The 26376-nt window shown below is 39.6% G+C and overlaps 1 protein-coding gene across 2 annotated transcripts; it reads left to right on the top strand.

The window, feature by feature from the left end:
- The first annotated feature begins 481 nt into the window (after window positions 1-481).
- LOC134532875 (exocyst complex component 3) lies at window positions 482-21201 on the top strand. Of its 2 annotated transcripts, none has more exons than XM_063369883.1 (12): window positions 482-558; window positions 1968-2104; window positions 2731-2879; window positions 4192-4387; window positions 6297-6707; window positions 7886-8011; window positions 10073-10255; window positions 11629-11804; window positions 15473-15590; window positions 16305-16457; window positions 18118-18510; window positions 19699-21201. In XM_063369883.1, the coding sequence occupies exons 2-12, from the start codon at window positions 2015-2017 to the stop codon at window positions 19915-19917; spliced, it is 2214 nt and encodes a 737-aa protein (XP_063225953.1). In that variant the 5' UTR covers window positions 482-558; window positions 1968-2014; the 3' UTR covers window positions 19918-21201. The 2 variants fall into 2 exon arrangements, with proteins under 2 accessions (XP_063225953.1, XP_063225960.1); XM_063369890.1 differs by having other exon boundaries at window positions 542-835; window positions 19699-21195.
- The last annotated feature ends 5175 nt before the right edge of the window (window positions 21202-26376 follow it).

Below are 26376 nucleotides of genomic sequence, written 5' to 3'. Positions count from 1 at the left end.
CCAGGCGCGGCCCCTGTACAAAGCTACACGATTCAAACAAAACACATAACTACCCTATTTGAATACACAATTACACGTTAAGTTTTTACAAATAATTATACAAAGATGTCCGTCCTTGAGCGGTCCAGAAGCGAAGTTAGGGCGCACGCGGGTGCGTCCCTAGCACGGAGCACTCACTGCACTGCACAGAGGGGTTAGGGGGAAATAGCCCCCCTCAGGTACCCGGCGGTGGGCAGAAACGGCCTCTAAGTCTATGAGGGCACGACGACTGTCGTCAATACTACAATTGAGCATCATTAAATTTTTTTTACTGTTAATTGCAACTTTTACGGTACATACATTTTTAGAATTTTAAGTTGAAATAAATGTTTCCTTTTTTGTTTTGCATTTTCGGCTCTTTTGCGGATTATTCGCGTTTTTCACTATCCTTGGTGGCCCTGTGTCTTGATTTCGCGGATTACTGACAAAATGTTACTTAAGTGTTTACTCTACTATGTATTAAAATATCTTTGGTGTATAAGATCAACAAAAATAAACAGATAACTCAAGTGCTTGCAGGTGTTTTGATATATATTTTTTCTAAACTCCTCGGCTTTATGGTTCTAGTTAATCTTGAAATTAATTGGGACTCAGCGTACATAATTATTTGCGGCCTTCTTTTAAATTTCCTGACTTCCCTAACCTCCCTAACCTTAATACTTTTCCTATTCAATTTATTCCAGTCTTCATTGTCCTCACTTGAAATGAGTGCTTTTTTCCTTTCACACTCTATGTAATTTTCCCTTAAGGTCCTTTATTTATTGGTAGAAGCCTTCTGTAGCTTCTATAAAAAAAAGTAAAAAAAACCCTACTATTTAGACTGTAATGTTGTAGCATGCATTTCTGTTATTTGTAATTTGTACTTTTTAATGCATTACATTATTCTTGTGATTGGTTCAAAAATAAATTATTTTCATTCACAACGGGCATGACATGACATGACAGGCCTGACATCCTCACTAACTAATGAAATGCAAGGTTACAGTGATGTCACCTCGACGAAAAACGTGCCATACAATCTGCAAAGAATAGATTCTAGTTCTAATTTTGTTGTATCGTGCTGCAAGGCAGAAAGCACAACGGAAACCTTACAGGACTAAACTTAAGAAATATTTTTATCTACTTAGTAAATATTTATGCTTAAAAACTATATTTCGTTTTATGTGTGGGGTACACTTTAATATTTGAAGCTTGCCAACATCTGTTTATGTAGTGTAAATGAATATCATCGTGCTTATGGTCAATGTTGTAATTGTAGATTGGTGAAGATTCATTTTAAGAATGTACAAGTACTTTAAAACTGATAGTCTGGGAAGACATGTGGTGGCACCGTATATCACCCCTTTGGGTCCAGTGTGGTGTGAAACGTGCAGTACTTTTGGCAGAAGGCAGATCCCTAACCACACAGCTTTTCTTCTGCGTCAGTAGTGTCTCCAATCAGTATCCTTCAGCCAAGGTAGATTTTTATGTTTGGGTGAGGCTTCTGCAGCAAGATAGGAGGACCGTGAACGAATCAAGCTTTGCATTATGTGCTCTCCTTTTCCTTTGTGCTGCCTGAAACAACTAGGTTTCGTTTGCCTAGGATACCATTAATTAATTAATTATTAATTAATTTATTAAAAAAAGTAGTTGTTGCTATGATGCTAGAACAAATATTGTTACCTAACTTACTGATTTTGGTTCATAACCTGAAGAGAGTTAGGCAGTTGATGTAAAACATTTTAGTGATGAAATTCATACTGCTAAGTATCGGCAGATCTTCACCAGAACTTTCTGATGGTACTGGCTAAGTTGGTCGTAAAAGTTCTGAAAATTACAAAGATGTGTGCTTAGATTGTGATATATCTTAATTACTAGTGCTCTGTTTCTGGATGCTTCCTTGATTCTTTGTGATGTATGTTAGCTGATGTCGGTTTTTGTTTGAAAAGGATAATGCTGCACTTATCGTGAGTGCATCTTCCGCAACGACAGCGTTATGGATGTGGAACAACAGGAACAGGAGGCAAAAGCCACGGCCACCAAACATGTGATCAACATGTTACAACGGCCAGAGCAACTGGAGAAGGTAAAGAGTAAAGTTGTGACTTAAAGATGTGAAGTAATTAAGTAGTACATTAATTTGGAAAATTGTTTTTATTTTCCAGCGATGTCCACAGTATTTACAGAAATCATTAACATGCACTAAGTTCAGCGGTGAAAATTTGGTATCACTTATTCAAGTTGATCCTTTTAGCTATAAATTTGTATTTTAATAAGAGTATGAGGTATGATTTTTGGGTACCAAGTTGTGTAGTAAACTGTGGTTAAGTGTAAGAGAAGACTAAAAGCTTTAACATCGCTATTAAGTAAATAAATAAATAAATAAATAATATCATTTGTAAATCATCACTAAAAAGGATTTAGATTTCTTACAGAAAAATATTTAAATAGTACCTAAATCCATTTCGTACAATGTTTATTTTTGTTTGTAATATGCCTGTATAAAAAGGATTGTGTGATTTAAAGGTTTTGGACAAGTCCTCAATTTGTTTCACCAGGTATCTATAGACAGGCACAGTGGAATTGAAAAAAAAAAAAAAAACCCATTCAGAAACTTTGAGAAAGTTCCTGTGCTGTGGTCCAGATGAACGGTGTTGTTCTCGACGGGGGTGGAGGAAGGAAGCGAGCCGGGGGTTGGCACGGGGTCCGCAGGTGGAGCAGTACAAGCGGAGGGTCGCCCGCAAGAAGGCGTCCGTCGAGGCCATGCTGAAGACGGCCATGCAGAGCCAGCTGGACGGCGTCAGGGTCGGCCTGAACCAGCTACAGAGCGCCTTGCACGACATCCGGGACATCAAGGAGAAGTGAGTGGGCGCCGGTCCGAGCGTCCCTCTTGCGTCCCCTGGTTTTGGGATGTGCGGTCGCGACCGTCTGTCAACGCTGTGACTGCAAACTGCTGTCTTTTCACCACATCGCCTATTGAAACGGACAGGTTTAACGCATTCTTCGAATGATTGTTGCAATCGGGGGAAGATTGACAAACCTTTTATCATCTTGGAAAATATGCCATTGTTGGTTCATACCGTATGTCATACAGAACCTTAAGAACAGGAACATGTTTTGTCTTGGAAAGCCTTCTGAGTTTGTTTGTGCCGTCATCATTATGTTTCCAGAATATCTGTCCAATTTCATCGCTGGGTTTTGCCTGTGTGTTGTTGTATTGTCGGTTTTGCTGTCTAGATCGCGTGTTTACTATCATCGTTGGGTTCCTCTGCTTGTCGCTTTGTTTTCTAAGGTTGTTGTTTGTTTGTGTTTACTTTTCTTGTTGTAACAGTCTCGTCATTGTCAGCTCACCGTTATCGTTTCCGCTGTGACATTTTTCTGACTAATTCCTTCCTTGGAATTATCTGTGCTGTCTATGCATTTAACATTTGCTGTTTTTTTGCTTGTTTTCTGTTTCTTTGTGTATTCATCTTTTTTTTTGTACATTCTTCAGGTTTTTTTATGACACAGTATCAACCATCAATGGCATGTGTCCAAAATAATAATATTTTGAATCTAGTGTATGTTGAGGGAGATCATTGTTGCAAATAAACCTATCGTAGCTTTGTACATAAATTCTTTGTATCATTTTAAATACATATTTGTAAAAGAGCAATATTCAGTAATAATTTTTTAATTTGGCTCATTCTGGTTTACAGCTGCATTTAGTTAACAATTTTGCCAGATTTTTTTTTAAAAGTTCCATATAGTTTTAAAGGGAATACCAAAAAAATAATAATAAAAAAAACAAAGTAAATGTGCATATGTTTGGAATATTTATGATGAAGTGTTTTTTTTTTTCCGGTGACATTGGAATATTTGTTTTTGAAACATTAACTTATTTAAACACAGTAATTATTCTGAATAAATAAATACTTTAAAATGGCCCTATACAACCTGTATAATCCCCAAAGGAAGCTTAAACACAGAGATGTGTCGAACTTTTGGCAAGTGACCAGTATGATGTCCATTTTCAGTAGCCTGTTGCTAGAAAATAAGGGATTTTTTTTTTTGTAAAAATGATATTTATTTTACTAGCCACTTGTTTTCCGAACACAAAGATACCAGTGATTACCGGTATTTAATTGATTCTTTAATAAATGTATCATATGATGGTGCATCTTTCCTTGTCAGCCTGAAGTGGATTGAAGAGTCGTTCCCGTCGGTGCCCGCCCTGAACGCCAAGCTGCAGGACGTCAGGGAGGAGAACATGCGACACTCCCAGTACGTCACCGCCATGGAGAACCTGAAGCACATCTTCACCGTGCCGGAGAGCGTGGCCAAGACGAAGCAGTGGATCAACGAGGGAAAGCTGCTCCACGCGCACCAGGCATGCTTCGCCCTTGACGCTCTTATTTCCGGGGATCAGTCGGGCCAGTGGCCGTGCCCAAGTGCCACAAGGGACAACTTCTACACCGGTGTAAACAACTCCTGTTATACGTGACCTGCAGTCGTGGACTGGACGGTGACACGTCCATCCCTTGTTAGCTCTCTGCCTTAAGGGGCCCGCCTCGTCAGGGGTGTATCAGTGCTAGTGAGGCAGGATGTTAAGTGCGACATTTGCCGGTGCTTCTTGCACGGTATCGCCTCTTAAGCGCAAGGCTCTGATTTGGCGCGTAGTACTTCTCGTCATGCATAGGACAACTACGAATTTGGAGCAGTGACTGTAACATTATATGGCGGAGAAATGAAGATAAAGGTGTAATGCAAGTCCATTAAGCGTTTTCAAGAATCTGTAGCTGTTGTTTCATGACAATTACTCTGAAAACATGGTTTTTATCCATTTTAACTCTTCTAAAAATACATTTTTAAAAACTTAATCCGGAAACAAAACCACTTGTCGGCCCTCCGAAAATTCTTAACTGCTTTTCATAAACTGACCCCTCTAGAGTATATTGAATAGTTTTCAAATTGTGTTGTTTTCCTGAATCTCTGCACACGGTATGTGTGCCCAGGTAGGCAGGGCCCTTAAGACAGTCAGTTTAAACAGTCAGTGTAAACAGGGTATCTACCAACTGGGAAAACTGGGAAAATGGTGCGGATTTGACGTGACCGAAATATAACTCGGAAAAAGCCTTGAATTTCTAGATAGTTCCGGGAATGTTAAGTTGTGTTAGTAAAGCTTTACACTTTACAGTGGGTGAGACTTAGCCTCTTCAATCTTCATTAAATTTTTACGTTCCACGCCATCAAGTCATCTTTGTTAGTGTACGCATGTTGCTGGAATCACACTAGCGCGACCGTGAAATGTGTAGAATGCAATGCACACCTGTGGCCCGCTCTTCCCCCTTACCGTTTTAACAGCTACCGGCGATGGTTATCTTGACAGCTGAGGCAATTATATTTTTCCTGGGTTGACAAAAAAAAAAGATCTCTTTACAGTGCAAAATAAAGTTCGCCAAGTGTGGCGTACATTGCCCAGCGTACGCCCTTTGTAGTATTCCACCTCTTGCCTGCTCACGCGAGCAATTGCAAATGGCAAAGTGATGTCATGGCGCATAACCTTCTTAACCTTTCTTTAGTGTTATATAGTTATGGCCAATGTTAATAAACTTCCATTTTAAGGAAAAACATCCTTATTAATTTACTAGTGAAATTTTTTAAAATTACACTATTGACTATCCTATAGTTAAAAATTTAAATTTATGCCTCTTTTCAGTTTGTAGTTGCAGATTAATTTCAATTAGTTGGCGAGACTGTCCGCTCAAATTACGTGGAAATTTACTGTGAAAATATTTTAGCCTTCTGACATAAAAATAAGATAATGACTAGAGACCTGCAAAATTCGCGGATTCATTCGGCGATAGGTTAGAATTCAAACACATATACCTCTTAGATAATTTTGCTATTGGCTTACTGTTCATCTGGACGAATCTCAACCCAGTTATAAACCCTCAACCAAAGTTAAGGTTCGAATCACAGACAAACCAGCTGTGAGACGACTTAACAAGTCGGCAGCCAATGAACTTGCCCTATTTGCCCGAGTGTACAGGGGTACTATGTGCAGTCTATCCTGGAAGGCCATTGAAACCGCGAATTTTGCAGGTCTCTAATAGTGACATAGTAGTAATAATAGTGTATCTTTCTTGTATTGTGTGTAATTTTGCTTACATATAAAAAAATTACGCTGTGATGTTTATCAAAAGGTTCATAGATGAGCCCTGGAAACGTAGACACCCTGGCACGGCACTAGTAGCAGGCATGAGAGAGCTGACCGACGCTGGTGCTGTTCCTCTCAGTGCCTGGCTGACCTGGAGAACTCGCGCGACGACCTGCTCTTCGAGCTGCACAAGCTGCCCAGCCAGGCGTCGGCGGACCAGGTGATGCTGAAGGCGTACTTCGAGGACGTGCTGGCGCTGTCTGCCCTGCTGGAGAAGCAGCTGCGGCTGGTGCTGGGGCGGACGCTGAACGCGGTGCGCAAGGAGCCCACGGAGATCGTGACGGCCCTGCGCATCGCGGAGCGCGAGGAGAAGGCGGACGCCCTCGCCCTGCAGCGGCAGCGGCAGTCGGGCTTCCTGGCCCCCGGGCGGCCCAAGCGCTGGCGCGAGATGGCGCTCCGCGTGCTGGCGGAGGCCGTGGCCCAGCGCATCGAGGGCACGCAGGTGGACGAGCGGGAGGGCGACAAGATGTGGCTGGTGCGCTACCTGGAGGTGAGTCCTCGGCTCCTCGCTCCCTGTCGTCTTGGGTGGTCAGTGGCTGGTGCGGTACCTGGAGGTGAGTCCTCGGCTCCTCGCTCCCCGTCGTCTTGGGTGGTCAGTGGCTGGTGAGGTACCTGGAGGTGAGTCCTCGGCTCCTCGCTCCCCGTCGTCTTGGGTGGTCAGTGGCTGGTGCGGTACCTGGAGGTGAGTCCTCGGCTCCTCGCTCCCCGTCGTCTTGGGTGGTCAGTGGCTGGTGCGGTACCTGGAGGTGAGTCCTCGGCTCCTCGCTCCCCGTCGTCTTGGGTGGTCAGTGGCTGGTGAGGTACCTGGAGGTGAGTCCTCGGCTCCTCGCTCCCCATCGTCTTGGGTGGTCAGTGGCTGGTGCGGTACCTGGAGGTGAGTACTCGGCTCCTCGCTCCCCGTCGTCTTGGGTGGTCAGTGGCTGGTGAGGTACCTGGAGGTGAGTCCTCGGCTCCTCGCTCCCCGTCGTCTTGGGTGGTCAGTGGCTGGTGAGGTACCTGGAGGTGAGTCCTCGGCTCCTCGCTCCCCGTCGTCTTGGGTGGTCAGTGGCTGGTGAGGTACTTGGAGGTGAGTCCTCGGCTCCTCGCTCCCCGTCGTCTTGGGTGGTCAGTGGCTAGTGAGGTACCTGGAGGTGAGTCCTCGTCTCCGTGGTCAGCTCGCTCGCTCGCCCCCCGTGAGGATCCGTGTTCCATCCCCACTGGGGGGCGTGACCCAGTTACCTTCACTTTCTGGAAACTAGGGTTGGGTTTTGCCGTAAGCCCGCGGGGCTTTTCTCGGTTGCGCACGTTTTCTCAAAGGCCTGTGCGAAGCTTCTACCAAGCGAAACAATCAAAGATTTTTTTTTTTTAATATTCTGTTTGTCTTTTGCCGGAAAATTTGCTGTTCATTTCGTTTGAAGCTTCGGTTGTTAATGCGAAGCTTCGCGTCTAACCTTATGAAGTGAATTGACGTTACAACGTGCATGTTTAATGGGGATATTTTTCAGCCTGGTTTAAATTTATTGATGTTATACCGGTTGGAAGTACGCACAGTTTTTTTTTTTATAAAACACATTTAAGTTTTGTTGATTTATTCTTGAAAATGTTTATTTAACTGCTAGTTTTAAAGTAGTTATATTCAAATTTCAGAATATGCTTTTGTACACAAAGTAATAATTATGTTTGTTGCAGTTGACTCGTCAGCTCATTCTAGAAGACCTGAGAGTGGTGAAGACGTTATGCGTCCCATGTTTTCCTCCGCAATACGATATTCTGAACAAGTTTGTGCACATGTATCACACTTCTCTTTCAGCTCATGTAAGTTTTTATTAATTAAATTTTTTTTTTGCTGTAAAAATAAGTCTTTACTTTAGAAACGTCACTTTTTATGTCTTAAATATGACATTTAATGTAAGTTTTAGTAGATATTCTAAGTAAGCTTTGTAATTCATTAATGAAATTATTCTTAATTCATAAGTAATAAAAATAATGCAGGTCTGATAATTTTTTTAATAAATCTAAATGTTGCTTGTGGCATACTGACTAATGATAGTACATCACACATTTTGTAGTAATGTTTAAAGCAGTTATAGGTAATTTTACAAGCAGTTGAATATTTAATCACAGGTGGTTAAATTTAATGATCATGATGTCAACAATTAACTATAATCATAGGGGCATCGTAAACAAATTATATCAGTACTATTTGGCATACACTTGATTGAAACCGAAAAATTGGAACAAAGAGTATTAATAATTGTAATACAATTATATTATAAATTTTTTTATTAAATTTCAAATCACTGGTTTTCAAATGTGTTTGTGTGTGTGTACACACATAAAATATATTATATATAATCAATAATAATATATAATAAAAGCTCCATTTGATCATTCAAATTATACCTTTGAGAATATTGATCTTGCTAGCACAGTCAGCACACTCTAATGTTGAATCTTTGGTTCGGCTCATTAGGTAGTCCGACACAGATGGAGTCGCTCATGTACAAATTTTTTTGAGTGGATTCGGGCGTTTGTTATTATCACATTTTTTTCTTGATGTAGTGAAGCTTATTACAACTAGTTACACATAAATATTATTGTACTGTATATAATTTTTCTGCAGAAGCATTCCTGTTAAAACTTTATTGACGCTAAACTTCCGGTAAAATCACCAATATGGCGTGGCGTTGGTCACCAAAGAGCCTTATTAAAGAGCCTTTACTGTTAGTGTGTGTTGTGCAATACTTACTAGTCATTTGTGTCGTAAGCAAGCTGAAAAACCATCTATTAATGAAAATCAATAACCATGCCAGTGTTATGTATGCATATATACTTTAGTGCATGCTGTTTTATTGGTCCTTTTGTCACAAATTTGTTTTATTGTCCAGATATCATATTTGAAACTAATCCAAGTGCCAGACATATATGAATGGAATAATATTCCTTTTTAACAATTCTGTATGATTTTATTTACAGTAACTAATTAACAAAATATGACATGCAATGAAGTGATGAAAAATTATTTGTTTAAAAGTAGGTAGGTATATATAAAAAAACTAAAAAAAATAATTAAAATAAAAAATAATTGAAAAATATATAGAATACATGAATAGAAATAGTAGTATTTTTGAGTGTTTGAGTGAGAATACTGTGGCTTCTGAACACTTGTCTGCTTACAACTGTGGTTCAAATATGAAAAGAAAGTCAGTTAATACATGACAGAATACATAATTATACATCTTTGTTGAAAGATTTTTTTTACGGTGGCCGTGTTAAACGAGTGCACAATGTATTATTTGGCGTAGGCCGGTTAGATTGGGCTATCAAAAGTAAGAGCTTATTTTTTGGGTATAACCTATGTAATCATTGCAGTGTCTGAATTGTACACAGGTGATTTATTGTTTGTGAGTGTTCATTGACCGCAGATTTACTGTGTAAAAAATTGGATTAATCAAGAGTTAAGTGCAGACATTTTTTATTTGTGCAAGCTTAGAAATCGCACCCAGAGTACAAGACTATCGTAACTCAAAAATCAGTGCAATACTATCACAACTCTGATGCCATAGTCTTGCACATATTCTTATATAATGTTTTCCAGAGTGCAACACTACATTATTTGCCATAAGTCCCGTAAAAGTAAATATAATATTGCGATAGTCTTGCAGTGCCTAGATAATGATATTTTCCTTCTTATGGTAAAAATATCTCATAAACTCAATTTTTTGAGTTACGATAGTCTTGTACTCAGGGTGCGAAATATTGGTTATTGTGAGATGCCCTGCTATTGTGTAAATTGTATTATAGTCTTTGAATTTATGTTAATTATTGGAATCATGTGTCAGAGGGATGAGCGAAGTGACAACGTGTGTCGTGCAGTTGCAGGAGTTGATCCAGCGCGGGCTGGAAGGGAACGAGTTCGTGTCACTGCTGTCGTGGATCATGAACACGTACTCGGGGCCGGAGCTGATGCAGCACCCGGAGCTGAACATCGACACGACGGCGGTGGGGCCCCTGCTCAGCGCCAGCGTCGTGGAGGACCTGCAGGGCCAGTACCTGGGGGTGAGTCTCCGTCGCCGCTGCCCCCCTTCCTTCCGGGGCGACGCAGCGACCTCTTGTGGCCGCGTGGTTCCGTCCTTCTCTTTTTACTGTCGGTTCTGCTTTTTGCTGTAGACGACCATTATAACACTCATAATACGGGTATATACAGGTAAACACCCATAATACGGGTAAACACCCGTAATACGGATAAATTCGGGTGATAACCCATAATACTGGTTAACACCCATAATAAGGGTAAACACCCATAATACGGGTAAACACCCATAATATGGATAAATTGGGGTGATAACCCATAATACTGGTTAACACCCATGATAAGGGTAAACACCCATAATACGGGTATATACAGGTAAACACCCATAATACGGGTAAACATCCGTAATACGGATAAATTCTGGTGATAACCCATAATACTGGTTAACACCCATAATAAGGGTAAACACCCATAATACGGGTATATACGGGTAAACTCCAATAATATGGGTAAACACCTATAATATGGGTATGTATATTTAAATTTCCTGGTATGTTTTTTGTACAAAAAAAATGGGTGCGTGTACTTATGTACGTGCATTAGAAGTTATACTTACTTGGCGTGATAAAAAAGTACCTTTACATTTGTATTCAAATAATTAATAGAAATAAAATAATAAAAGGACTGTTTTACATAATAAATATGGTTGGTAAAGTATAAATTCAATCAAATTAATAATTTTAAATAATTATTTAGTATTCAATATTAACATGTTTAATGTGTATAAAAATAATTATTTAATGTAGTAAAATATTCGAGATGAATTTTAATGGTATAGATACAATTACTATCTATCATATTTACAATAAATAAAGGTCTTAGATTATATTGACTAGTATTTAATATCAGTCACTAAAGTATAATATTTAAATATACATACATGTATAAATTCTATTTGTATTCATATGTAGCCATTTTTTCATAATGTGCCTGAAGAAGAATAACTTTAAAAATATGGATGAATTAAATTGCTAAAACAAGGCATAGTGCAGTAATAATTTATGTATGTTAAATGTTGAATACTAAAATTGGTTTCGTGAGCATTGCAACACGAACAGGTTTCATAGTGGAACTGCTATGGTCTATCACGGCTGAGAAACAGTTGTCATATTAGGAGTGTTGCTGGTTTTCTGGAACCACACGTAGAGCCAACACCATGAATGACATTTTCGTTGAGTGGTTTTGAAGAATTCCCGGGTAGTCATGTTTTGATTGGGCCTGAACTCCAGCTTGATCACATCGATGACAACCGAGCATTGTAAACCTAAAATGTTTCTTAACCCTGGTAAAGTTGCAGCTACAACAAAGCTGTGATGTACAGTCATGTATTGCTGTTCAGAACATGGAGAAGAACTACGCAGAGTGGATGCAGAAAACGCTGGAGAAAGAGAAGGAAGACTGGAGAAAGCAGGTGCTGCCGGAAGTGGATGATCAGGACGGGTACTTCCACACCGTCGCTCCCGTCATAATCTTCCAAATGATCGATCAGAATCTTCAAGTTACCAAGACCATCAGGTGAGGGAGCATCCCAGAACACAGATCGATTAATATTCACCTCATCTTCTATAGCAGTGGTCTTAGATGCATTTATTTCAGAGATCATGAAGTACAGTTTTCTACTGTTGCAGTTAAGGGAATTACTTAAAATGAAATGTGCTAGTCATACTATATCTAAGTAGTTTTTAGGTTTAAAATGTTTGTTGGAAATAGGGCATACCGTATTTACTCGTGTATAGCGCGCCCTCGTGTATAGTGCGCACCACGATTTTTGCAACAAATTCCAAAGAAAAAAATTTTTTTTTCCCGTAAATAAATTGTACTAACATTTTGTGGTACCTGTTAAGTAATTACGTATGAAACAAATGATAATTTAAATTGATGTGTGGTGATGCGTCAGGAAAATACTTAAACTCTGCTGTGTAGACGGAAGATAATGAAGCGCTGTATTAGAGGTGGGTCGAAAAGTATCAACCTGATACTTTGGCACTGATACGCGCCTGTATCAGGAATGGCAAACGAGGACACTTGAAAAGTATCAGAGATTTTAGTATCAGTTCAGAATTCAGCTGGAACAACACCACGGCCAATGAATACAGTACCCGATCGCAGATGACGGTCACTTGGGCGGAGCTTGTGAAAGGGGAGGGAGCAGGAACGATGAATAAGGGATAAAGAAGGGAAAGAATGTAGGGGAGGAAGCGCAGGGGAAGGCGTTGAAGCCTTGAAGGAGAGGCGCAAAGCGATATTGTTACAAGCAGGGCTGCCACTCATGGGTTTTTCCACCCAGATCTGGGTTTTTCCAATGGTGTTTGGGTTTCTGGGTTTTTAAATAATGAATTCCAACAATTCTAGGTTTTTTATAATTTTAATTATTTTTATACCTAAAACAATAATAAAGGTAGTAGCTACTGTATCTGTTGCAATATCTGTTTGATAAATGCAAACAAGTCTATGTGTTTCACACACAAAAATACATATAAACACAAAACTAGTTTTCAAGAAGCTAAGTCGAATATTAAATTAGACACGTTCTTCAAAGAGGCTTGCAGAACACAAAACCAATGCAACAATTAACCGTCAAACCAATCTTGTAGAATCAGACTCTGAATAAAGACTAACGTACATGATGCAGTTTTATAAAAACAATTACCGGTTTAAAGGATGCAGTGATGGTGTTTGTTTTGTCATGTATATATTTGTAGGTTTTTTTATGATATGTACTGGTCCAAGAATTACTTATACAGCCATTTTGCTGCAGTGTAATTTTCTTGTATTGGTTGTATTTAACCGTTTTCAGTCTTGTAAGGTAATTAATTGTTTTATATTAAAACCAGTTATGTTTATATTTTTGAATTAGTACGCAAACATTTTCAACGATAGCATTTTAGACGCATCTGGGTTTTTTACCCATGTGTCTGGGTTTTTTTGTAGGTTATCTAGGTTTTTCATGAATATCAGAGTGGCAGCCCTGGTTACAAGTCGTTTTGTTTATTCTCCTACTTCAAAGTACGCTCAGTGCGCAGTGCGTGCACCGTCTCGTTCAATAATAAAACTAATGAAAATTTAATATTAAAAAGTACATTAATACAAGATATAATATTTATATTTGTGCACCTAACAGCTATGAAAATGCAAATAAATTCTCAGTTGACACTAATAACAGATGTAATCAACATATGGACTTTCTTTTTTCGAAAACAATTAGTAACTAGTGTTTTTATACATTAAAAATGCACGATTTTATCAAAAATAAAAAATAAAAAACAGATAGGTACATTAGTGAGCATACTATATCAATGTTTACGTTTCAAATGTTTCTTCAGATTAGTCGATGATTTATAACTCAGTTTTTGTTTACACAACTTACAATTAGCAAACTCATTATTTTCCGTGAAAAAATTCCACACAAATGAAGTCTTTTTCGTGCACTTATCCATTCCTTATTTCACTATAAAGATACTAACTACAAAGCATGACAGCCCGCAACAATGTACATGGTGATACACGGCCAGGACGAACTGCAGTGAATGTTGAACTGATTGATACTGGCTGTATCAGGCGGGCATGAGAGTAACAGAGGTAGAGAATTACCGGGCGTGATAAATAATGTATCAGATTCTCCTTCCGGTCGCACGGTCTGCGTACGCGGAGCTTTGTTGCCTCCTGGGACCGTCTGATACAGAAGTATCAGAGACTTGTACCTAGGTACATTACTGTATCAGTATCTGGTTGTGACTGATACCGAAAATTGCTGTCCCAACCCACCTCTACGCTGTATCGTCACAACTGGTACGTGGGCGGGAGGAAGGGAGGCAGGCAGGAATGTGACACGGAGGACTAGATGACTCACCGGTAGCAGCTGCGACGAAGCGAAGGAAGTGGGAGGGGGGGACTGGTGTCAACATTCTCTCTCTCTCTCTCTCTCTTTTATTTTACTAGCTGTAGAGGGGGAGGTCTAAAAATAAACAAGAGAACTGCGAGCTTGCTCGCGCACGTGTGTGTGTGTGTGTGTGTGTGTGTGTGTGTGTGTGTGTGTGTGTGTGTGTGTGTGTGTGTGTGTGTGTGTGTGTGTGTGTGTGTGTGTGTGTGTGTGTGTGTGTGTGTGTGTGTGTGTGTGTGTGTGTGTGTGTGTGTGTGTGTGTGTGTGTGTGTGTGTGTGTGTGTGTGTGTGTGTGTGTGTGTGTGTGTGTGTGTGTGTGTGTGTGTGTGTGTGTGTGTGTGTGTGTGTGTGTGTGTGTGTGTGTGTGTGTGTGTGTGTGTGTGTGTGTGTGTGTGTGTGTGTGTGTGTGTGTGTGTGTGTGTGTGTGTGTGTGTGTGTGTGTGTGTGTGTGTGTGTGTGTGTGTGTGTGTGTGTGTGTGTGTGTGTGTGTGTGTGTGTGTGTGTGTGTGTGTGTGTGTGTGTGTGTGTGTGTGTGTGTGTGTGTGTGTGTGTGTGTGTGTGTGTGTGTGTGTGTGTGTGTGTGTGTGTGTGTGTGTGTGTGTGTGTGTGTGTGTGTGTGTGTGTGTGTGTGTGTGTGTGTGTGTGTGTGTGTGTGTGTGTGTGTGTGTGTGTGTGTGTGTGTGTGTGTGTGTGTGTGTGTGTGTGTGTGTGTGTGTGTGTGTGTGTGTGTGTGTGTGTGTGTGTGTGTGTGTGTGTGTGTGTGTGTGTGTGTGTGTGTGTGTGTGTGTGTGTGTGTGTGTGTGTGTGTGTGTGTGTGTGTGTGTGTGTGTGTGTGTGTGTGAGAGAGAGAGAGAGACCAGGTTGTGTGCGTGCGTGTGTGTGTGAAAGAGAGGCCTTGTTGCTTGTGCGTATGTGTGGGGAGCTGGCCAGAAACGTCACCCGTCACCAGGCAGTTAACGACTTCCACTCCTCCCCGCCTCATCTACTCACTTTTTTTTTCCGTGTATAGCGCGCATCCTTATTTTTTTCCTTTACTTGAGGGGAAAAAAGGGCGCGCTATACACGAGTATATACGGTATTTACTGTCCATATTTGGTACTAGTACTATTACTTAAAGTTGTGTGACAGCTACATGCAAAAATTTGTACGGTATTCTTCCATAGATTTTTGAAAATTTAAGTGTGTGTGATCAATGATTCCTGATGTATTTTTGTTTTCCTTATCTTTTCTATGGTGAATTATAACTTTTTTTTTGTTACTTTTGGAATAGTTGTTAAGCACTGATCGTTGTTGTTTGTTGCAGCCAAGAGCTGACATTTAGAGCTTTGATGCTGAGTATAGACCAGGTGACCCAGTACGGGAAAATGTACAGAGAAGCAATTGTTGCTTTCAAGGTCAGGCACTTTGAAGACCGCAGCCAGGTGAGTGCATGATGTATTTTTTGCTGTTGGGTCGGTTAGATTGGGCTAAATTTAAATACAGGTTTGAAGTAAAAAAATAATAATAATCGTTTAACATTTGTAATGTTTGAAATGATTTAGTGATTAACCTAGTGGATCCTATATGTAACATCATACAATAAAAAATTATAAAATAAAAATGCGTGATGTTAATATTGGGCATCCATAAAATCAAATAGAGAGCCTTATGATTTTTTTGAGTAGGTAATCGTCTTCATTCAAGCAACACACTTGTAACAAAAAAATAAATAAAAATATTTGAATGAGCGAATCTTTGGCTTCCAATGTTCTAAAGCTTCGCAAAACAAACGAAAAACAAAGCTTAACAACAGATGCAAAGTTTTGCATCAGAATTGAAACTTCAAATAAAACGGAATAGCGAATTTCCTGGCGAAGTCAAAAAAAGGTTTCCATATTGATTTGCTTAGTCGAAACTTTGCACATGCCTAGAAATAATAATTCTTAAATTTGTGAGTGCCTTGAGAAACTTCTTAACAGGGATTAACTGTATGTGGTCACCGCCGAATGTGTCTTGGTACACGTTACGTTTGGCAGTCCGGAAGCGCTGCCGTGAAAGTGTGACCGGCCCTAATCTCTCGGAGCTCTCTCTGCTCGGTTTGGGTCGCAGTGGTCGGTGGTGGGTCGGGTCTCACGCGGGAGGGTTGCTGTCGCCAGGTGCTGTACTTCACGCACCACATGATCACCATCGTGAACAACTGCCTGCACTTCGTGGAGCTGGCGCAGCAGATGAAGCAGCTGTACTGGCGGCCGGGGCTGCAGGACAACGAGGCGGGCAGCAAGTTCGAGGCCCTGCTCACCACCTTCCAGGTGACGGGCGGGAGCTGACGCAGGCCCGTGCGGATACTTAGTTTCTTGATGCAAGGCGAAAATCAAATCGAATTTTGAAAATATTGGCAAAAACAAATACTATCACTAAGTGTTGTCTCGGTTTTTATGAAATACAGTATTGAAGTAAAAAAATAATCATTAAACGTTTGTAATGTTAGAACTTACTAAGTGAATAACCAATTTGGCTTTATATATAACATCATTAAGTAATATTATGAAATAACCATCCATGATATTGATATTGATCATTTATAAAAGCAACTTGAGTACCACCTTTTGATTTTTTAAGTAACCCACTTTTTTTTCAAGCAAAACACATACAACACAGAAAAAAATTAAATATTTTAATAAGCAAATACTAAGCTTCCAATGTTTTAAAGCTTTGCAACGAATGCGAAGCTTCACATCGGACGCGCATCTTTGCATCACAACCGAAGCTTCAAATGAAATAGATAGAAAATTCCCTGGCAAAGTCAAATTGAATATCAAAATGAGCTTCGATTGATTCGCTTAGTCAAAGCATCACACAGGCCTGAATGGCGACAATGCCGTGCGCATGTGCTTACAAATAGTACCATGGAGCGAGGCTGCGCTGTGGTGAGACACTGGACTTGCTCATCCGGCCATCGTGATTTCAGTTTTCAGTGATTTTACAAAATCACTTAAGGCATATGCTGGGATAGTCTTAACATCATGTCTGATTCCTTTTACCGTTTCCTCAAACTGTGTTAATGACAAAGGCAAGATTATTTGGTGAATAACGATAAAACCGAAATAACAGCGAAATTAAGTCAATACACTGCCAAAACACTAAAATGGAAGTTGAAACACTGCCAAACACCAGACTGGAAGTCAATAACACAGCAGAACACTGATATGCGGATAAATTTCAATTAAATTATCTCATTATAGATATTAATATATACAATTCTTTCATAAATCTTTATGTTCTTATTTAAAAACCTAAAACGTTATGTTTTAAGCAAAAAACTTTATTAGTTTCTATCTAAACAGACTAAAACGTTGTACTCACTTCACATATGAGATTTGTCTTAAAAATGTTAAAACTAGAGATGGACCGAGATTTGTCTTAAAAATGTTAAAACTAGAGATGGACCAGTCAAATCCTCAAATACTATCAAATCCTTGATATGCGAATAATTTGATATTTGCTGAAAAAAATATTTGAAGAAAAATATTAAAGGAAATAAAGTAAATTATAAAATTCAACACTGATAACCTCTAAGGCTTACTAGGCCAATTCTTTTCTTCATAAGCATCCTGTTACTGTTCCCCACAATATTTTATTTTTAGTATATAAATAATATTACTATATATATGTATATATATATATAAATATAAAATATAGATTATGGAAAATTATTTCATGAATAAAACATTTAAAGAGTTAGAAGGTTTAATGCCATAGTTATTATTTTTAATTTCTTGTTCATTATTATATTTTGAACCCTTGTGTCCTATATTCAGATTAGAGGGGTGTATTTGAAGTATTCTTTGTGAATGAAATTCGAGATTACGGTTTTGAGAAAATGGGGCTTTTGCCTATCTTTAGTTAAAGTCTTTGGGATCTTGAATAGATAAATGTACTATATAGCTATTGTGCACGTCCTTTTCCCAGCAACTGCGCGACGAAGCGGCCCAGTTCCTCCTGGAGGAAGCCTTCCTGGACCTGGACTCGCACTTCCAAGACCTGGTGACGGCCAAGTGGACGACCAGCTCCGTGCCGGTGGACACGGTGCTGGCCACGCTCGACGACTACTTCCAGGACTACGTGCACCTGCGGCCGCGCAACTTCGAGCACGTCATCTCCGAGGCGCAGAACCTGGTGGCGCGCCGCTATGTCCAGGCCGTGCTGCGCAAGAAGACGACCTTCAGGACGCACGAGGAGCGCAAGGAGGCGGCCGCCAAGATCACCGGCGAGTCGGAGCAGATCAAGGCCTTCTTCCTGCGCATCGCTCCCAAGGTGGCCAAGTTCGACTCCCCTTTCGAGATCATCAATGCCCTGGCCGAGGTAAGACTTGCGACGATCATGCACTCGTTGCTCTTTAATCGTTAGATTTTTTATAATTACCTTTTTATCAAGAACCAAAGACCTTAGAGAAAGTAAAGTAGGTTTGTTGGCCCCTGAAGTAAAGAAGGTACTTATTTAAAATTTTGCTTCTATTTAAAAACTTTCTGCTTTCGTACCTCCCGTGATTCCCTTCTTCAGACTTCCACCAGTCACTCGTTTAATTTTGTGACCATTTTTCTCCGGCATATGTCCTTCATATTTTCATATTCCATGATGAAATGATTAACTGGCTGCAAGGTGGTGAATTATCATAGAAAATACCTATTCCTGAGTTGGAAATTGCATTCTCGACTCAGACAGTAATTATTTAGTATGCATACAATTGTATTTAAGTTTTTACTTGTAAACTATACCAAATGGTCTGTCATAAATTTTGTGTGTGTGTGATTGTGTGAGAGTGGTGTTGTTGCATTTGCAATTTTTTGAGTTTTTTTTTAGCTAATTAGAGCTAAGCATATTGCTGATAGGGAATACAAAGCCAAGAACTGGGAAAATCATAGTAAAAGATATTAAAAAAAAATAAAAGAAAAGAAAAGTGGGAAAATGGTTGCGTTGCATAACAAAGTTAGGTATAAAAAAGTAAATTTACATTGGAGGGTCGTCATTGTTTGGCAAGATGCCATTGGAGGTATCACAGTTGGGACGAACAGGTACACTGGACACCAGAATTAGGCGGAACAAAATTATAAGCTCATGATACTTGAAAACCCATAATAGTGGAATAGAAGGTGCATTTCATAATAACATATTGTTAAAGTTTGCTTCCCTTCACTTGCTTTTCATTAAAGTTTATTTTTCAGTTTACATGTTCATTCTTCCTACACCATTATTCTGACTCCACCCTACTTTTACCCCACACTCCAAGGTTGCCTCACTCAACATCCCTACATGCAACACGTCTGCCCCAACTTCACCTCACTCAACCTACCTACATGTAACACATCTACCATCCTTGACTCACTCAACATCCCTACATGCAACACATAATACCAACCTTAACTCACTCAACATCCCTACGTGCAACACACATAATACCGACCTTACCTCACTCAACACCTCTACGTGCAGTACAGTGTCCTGATAGGTAAAAGTTGGCCCCGGCACGTGAGCGTTGGTGTGACGGCCCAGGTGCTGAGGTGCGAGGACCCGGAGATGCTGTCGCTGGACCTGCACGACATAGTGGACAAGTACCCCGACGTGACCCAGGAGCACCTGGTGCAGCTGCTGGCGCTGCGCGGCGACACGTCGCGCTCCGAGGCGCGGGAGATGGCGGCCTACATCCTGCAGGCCGGCAGGACCCGGCGCACGCCCGCCGCGCCCCGGAGCATCTTCTCCCAGATCCCTTGAGCGTTCAGCCTCGTCGCTAGCTGTGCACGTGGCTGCTCATCGTCTCTGTTGCTCTGCTGTGTAGCTCGTACATAGTTGATGTCTTATCTCTCTTTGGACGCTCAGTAATCTAGAGGAGGTTGTCGTTTTTGTTAGTAATGGATGGAGCTACGGAATTTTCGCGCATTCATACAGCCGCAAGCCAGAATGCAAACCTCCACACTGTCGCACTGTGTTCATGATTGGACCGCAGTCGTCCGAACACGCCCCTCTGCGACCGTGAGCCAACGATGCCCAGCCGGGAGAGAAGTAAGCGAATCGGGTAATGCCGAATAACAAGGATAAAAAATGTTCTCGCTAAGTAATCAACCAATGGGAAAGTACACCTATAACACCTATAACTTTGAATTCTATCGTGAGGCCAGAGGAATCCGCAAAATTTACGGGATAGTAATGGATTTGAACAAACAATATAAAATGGTGCTTTGATAGTTGATAGTTAATCATCCGAAGAAACCTTTTTTGACGTGTTAGTTGATCATTCAAATAATACATTTTTTGTTGGCATCTGGCCCGGATGATAACTAACACACAAATATGTTACTTTGATTGATTAAACCAGCTTGCAATAGCAAACCATAATTTAATTCATACTGTTTGTTCTATTCTGTTTCTAACAACAACCTCCTTTTGTTACTGAAAATCCAAAGAGAAATAAAATATTAATTATGTACAAATTACACTTCCAAACATCTGTGTTCTGTTTCAAACAGTGAAAAACTCTTTGTACAGGGTTATTCTTTGCTGTGGGTCTAGTGAAAATAGGATTTTCATTGGCTGTAAGGAAATCTAATTAGGTTGATGCATTTATGAAGTGCTGTTTAACCAGTGGTTATGATGGAAAAATAATTATTGTTCAGTTACATCAAAAGTGTAGGTGATAAAAATTGTTGGTCTTTCATTCTGTCATACCACACAAACTTTTGTAGACTATAAAAGTTGTAATAATTTTTTTGTATCAATTGTATTTTGAGAATATTTAGTAGTATACAAGTATTAGATTGATAACTTTGTATCAACTTCATTGTTTGTCATATATAAAGTTTACTGATCTTTTGTGCTTATTATTTTTTCATTGTTATTGACATTACTTAAGTTTTGTTTCTTTACATGAATGATATATTTTTGTTTCTGAATAGATTATTTATCACATGTTTGGTTTTTTTTAAAAATATTTTTGTGTAAATTGGAACTCAAACATTGGGAATAAAGGTGTAGTATTATTTTACTATACAGATAACTGCATCTGTTGTTTGTGTTTCTGTGTATCAGCTGTCTGTTTCTGTGCTCTCCATTCCTCTATCCTTTTTGAGTGTTTTGGGTGACAAGTGTTCAAGTGAACAGCACTTAGCCAGAATATAAATGATTTGTCTTTGTTGTATAAGTAAGTTTAAGTTCAAATCAGAAATCATAACATTTTTGAGTTGGTAATGTTGACATTTACAAGTATAACATATCACTTCTAGTTTTTACTACCTATTTTAATTAACTAACAGCATGTAGATATTCAAAATTCAATTGAGTTTATAAAAAGTCTGATTATAGAGTAACAAACACTTCTTACTGGTAGTTACCTGTAAAATTACTTTTTCCAGATTTGTCAGATTCAATTGTTAGGTGGTAGTTAACAGTAATGAAATTTTTTTAGGAACAAGTTTTTTTCTGTGGAAAGAGGTATTTCAAGACAACAAATTTTATTTAAGACTGCCTAATGCCTGGCATGTGTTGCAGTACCTCATTCAATTTTTTATTGGGATTTGTTTTAAGTTGGTACACATATACAAAGCATCTCTCTATATCTATGTATATCTCTCTATCTCTCTATGCATATCTAAATATCTCTCCATATCTCTATCTCCATATATATCTCTACCTCTCTTTTCCCTTATCATTATTTACCTCTCTTTATGTTCTATATCTATCCTCTATACACCCTATACATCTATATCTATTGTCTCTCTATACCCTTGTATCTATATAGATATCCTTATCTATCTCTTTATCACACTATGCCTATCTCCCTCTATCTCTCTTTATCTTTATAGCTCTCTATCACTATATCACTCTATACCCTTCTCTATCACTCTACCTCTACATTTCTATTACTCTCTTATTTATATTTAATTATATTCAGTTCTGTTATGTGTGTGCACTCATACACTAAAAACATACAAACTGCCTCTAAACTATATGAAATAAACACATTTTTTAAAATGATTCACATGTCTCCTATTGTAAAATGGGTGTACTGATTCAGAAACTTTTTCGGGTATGTGCACAACTACTCACCAAAGTTTCATCGCAATCAAATTAATGGTATAAAAATGCATATGGGACAAGCAAACAAACACACACACATTTTTATATGTATAGATTAGCTTTTATGCAGCTATGATTTGTTTTGCTATCCAATTGCTTGTCTTCATCTTCAGAACAGACACCCACTCCATAGGCTTATACCTCCATGGATATGACTCGCGCACCACCATTATTATTCGGACCATTGAAAAGAGGAACGGACATAAAACATTTACTGGTAATTATCCGATATGACTCGCACACCACCTATTGAACGTTATTTCACCTAGACATTAACCTTCCTTGTGTTTCAAAGGTCAAGTGTGCAAAATTTCATAGAGATCGGATGAACGATGCATTAACAATGAAATGGCTAAATATTATCCAGAATAATTAAATTCTTCTTCAAGAATTGGCTTTATTCAAATTCACCTAAACAGTGATCATCCTTGTGTTTTAAAGATCAAATGTGCAAATTTTCATCACAAGTGAATGAATGGTTTAGGAATGCATAAATGACACACAAACAAACAAACAAAAAAACAAACATTCATTTTTATATACATATAAAGATTAGTACATAGGTACGTAGTTGATAAAGTTTGTTTTTGTAATTTTGGGATCTCAATAGTCTAAAGACCATAGGTAACACGTTAAGTTTGACACTACGAAAAATTGACAGCCAATAAGCAAGTTCATTGTGACTTCAGCCCGACAAAAACTCAAGACTGATTAATATGTTTCAAGCACAACTATTTTTTATTAACAGTTCTCTTGTAGACATTAGGAATTTATCTTCTACGTTTTTCTCTCTGGTTTACAGAAATATAATATAAGTTTATTTTTATTAAAACCTAGCTGAATTACCAAGCATTGCTCGCGTTGAAACAGGGTGAAGAGTATTTTTTTTTTTACTTTGAAGTCAGATTTAGACAGTACGTAATTGTCTTCTAAATTTGAACGTCAATTGTGCAACATTTCATCAAGAGTGGGCAAAATTCTTATTTAAGGTGTGATGTGGGTGTCCTTGAGCAGGAGGAAAGTAGTGTTTCAAAATATCATGTATTCAATCAACTTTTTGCTTTTGCTAACATCAAGTGTGCAAAATTTCATCTGGGGGAAAAAAAAGGGGGGGGGGGGGCAATTACTGCTTTAAGTTGTAATCTCATGTTTTCAGTGCACTTATTATTTTTAAAATTGAATGGTGACTATATATTTCCTTTTTTTTTTTTTACGAGAACTTGTAAAATTTAACCAAGTAGAGCCAAAAATCTGCTTTAAGGGGTATTAAAATGAAATGGAGTAAGTTATTTCTAAATTTCATATACCTAGGAAAAAGGATAGATATATCAGTAACTTAATTTTTATTTTTAACTTTAAGGAGTGAAAAATTCCCCTTAAAGGGGTGGGCAAGTTGTTAGAAATATAATGTATTAAATACCTTTAATTTGTATAATACTAATGACAGGAGAGGAACAGTGGCACAACACATCTGAGTGCAAACCAGTGAGAGCAGAGTTAGCAATGGGTACATTGGTTTGGGATACAATAGCAACACCAAGGCCCACACAGGCACCAACACAGAAGGCAGGGGCAAACCTCATAGACTGGGAGGTACTTGCAAGCCCAGCAGTGCAACCAAACGTGCATATGGGGCGGACAGCTACCGCAACAGGACGCATAGTGCTACCAGAGTTCAGTGGGCTAGCGCATGAGAACCCATGCGAGTTTGTGCAGTGGTGTCAGGGATGGTTGACACAATGCGGGGTGCAGATTGAAGAATGGACACAACGCACGAGTGAGCAATTACGCGGGCAAGCTCGTGAGTGGTGGAACGTGTGGGGACGCTATGACATGCAGTGGCAGGAGTTCGCTACCCGCTTAACACGGCGCTTCGACGACCGCATGGCAGTCATGAGCTGTAAGGCTCGCTTCTACGGCGAGACCCAAAAGGACTCAGAGTCAGTAGAGCAGTTCGTGGCAAACAAGCTGCGGCTGTACCGGCGCATAGCCCCAGTTTTAATATAATGATAGAGGAATATATTTTATTTTTATCTTATACATTCATAGGAAACATAGCCAGAAACTATAAAACAATTTTTTCAGCTTTATTAAACATTGGTATTTAATATTATTGCTTCAATCAAGAATGTAATTTCTTAAAAAAAATGATATAAAATGAAGTTTCATATAAAATTACAGCCCCCACCTTTATAATTTGCTTTAAAATGTCTCACTTATTGCACCATGTTACTTAGATGTATTTAGCACAGTATTGTACAGACATGCTGAAATTTAATGAATGAGAGACCGATAACTTCAGTTCAGGAAAGTTAGATATTGTCAGTGGCATAACACTAAATGTTTAGACTTGGCATCAGAAAATCATTTGGACAAAACAAAAAATTGCTATTTATTTTTAATTTCATAAAAATTATGTTTATATAGAAATTTTTTATTGATATGAGATGCAGTTAAGTCAATATTAGCTAGAAAAACTTAAAAATACCTGAGTTTATTGATATCTTGATATATCTTTATCATCCTCAATAATCAGATGCTGTTGATTCCTACCATTGAGGTCCACTTGATAACATTAATTCAAAGGAATCAGAATAACGATGGATGCATTTTTGTTCAAGTGTATTTCAGTGAAGCCACCTCAGATCACGTGCTAGGCTCTTTAAGTTTACAATGCTTTCTGTAACTGATAGCACATCATTCCAAATTTTGCTGGCATTGTTTGTTACCTATTTATTAATGTAAACTGTTGAAATTTACATGAATACAGTTGTGTCATTTGTTTTGTGTGTTTTTTATCATCAGGGTAATAACGTTTTGACAACTAATATAATATATATATTTTTTAAAATAGAAATACAATTTTATTATCTTTGCAAAAAAATAATATTGCTATGGATATATAATTTATGTGTGAGTATTGTTACGAGTGAGAAAAAAGTTTAAAAGAATAGCACAATTAATTAAATGCAGTTTAATTTTTTAACAGCTATTTACACTTGGAATGTCTGTCCACAGTATACTCAAGCCCGAATCGACAGTGGCTCTCCCGTACTGCTCGACTGTTACCGCGCACCTCTGTTCCAAAACACTGCCTCGCGCTACTCACTCGCCCATCGCACACAGCGCAGTCCTGATGCGCCAGTATCCGCACACGAGGCCCGTCGCTTGCCGTCCGGTTATCGCTCGCCCAAAGCGTCACTCGCCCTCCTCACTTCACTCTGCCTCGAGGGCTGGCTTCGCCGTTTTTATACCTCTCAGCCCCACTTTGGGAATGGTCTCGCACCCCTTTGATGTATCACGTCATCAGGGTCGATTTGACACCCGAAGTTTCAAGATAAATAGCGTGCTAGTTACGCCACTCCACGCAGTGGCCTCTGGGATCGCAGAACTTTCCAGAAGGACGGAGGGTTCAATTGACAAAGCGCCGAGGAAGGGACAAGGAAGGGGGGAAGACCGCCGCTAATCCAACAAGGAATGTGCCTCGCGGGACCGCGCCCCACCTGGGGAGCCAACGGGTCAGCTGACCGTTAGCAGACCCCCTGGCCTACCTCACAGCATCGCCTCCAGTATGCTCGTAACAATATACACATGTATATGTATGAAATAGATTATTTTAACTATTTGAAATCAACTGCTTTTTCTCCCATCTAAACTGAGTAGTGTATTAAAAAAAAAATATTTGAAGTGATCCTCTCTTTGTCGCAGCCTCGTCTCTGGTGAAGATGTGGAGACGGGGTGGACGTCGCTCGGTCGTTCAGTTGTTGTGTTGTTTGCCCGGCGCCAGCTCTTGGGTAGAGCAGCCTCACACTCTGAGGCGGGAGTGGACCGTTCGGCCCAGTGCAGCTGACCGAGGACGTGCTGACAAGGAGTAGCTAGCAGGAAGATTGGGTGTAGAAGAGAGGGATGCCCGCGGTCTCACGAAGAGTCGCTAGCGGATGGGTGGGTAGAGAGAGGTAGAATGAGAGAGAGATGGAAGCCCGCGGTCTCACGAGGAGTCGCTAGCTGAGGAGAATGGGAGAGAGGTAGAATGAGAGAGAACGAAGGAAGCCCGCGGTCTCACTAAGAGTCGCGAGCTGAGGAGGGGAAACAGGAGGAAGG

This window comes from Bacillus rossius, chromosome 1 (assembly GCF_032445375.1).
Source record: "Bacillus rossius redtenbacheri isolate Brsri chromosome 1, Brsri_v3, whole genome shotgun sequence".
In the NCBI taxonomy this organism is placed as follows: Eukaryota; Metazoa; Arthropoda; class Insecta; order Phasmatodea; family Bacillidae; genus Bacillus; species Bacillus rossius.
The sequence above is the reverse complement of the archived record's forward strand: the minus strand, read 5'-3'. Positions and strand labels throughout refer to the sequence as shown.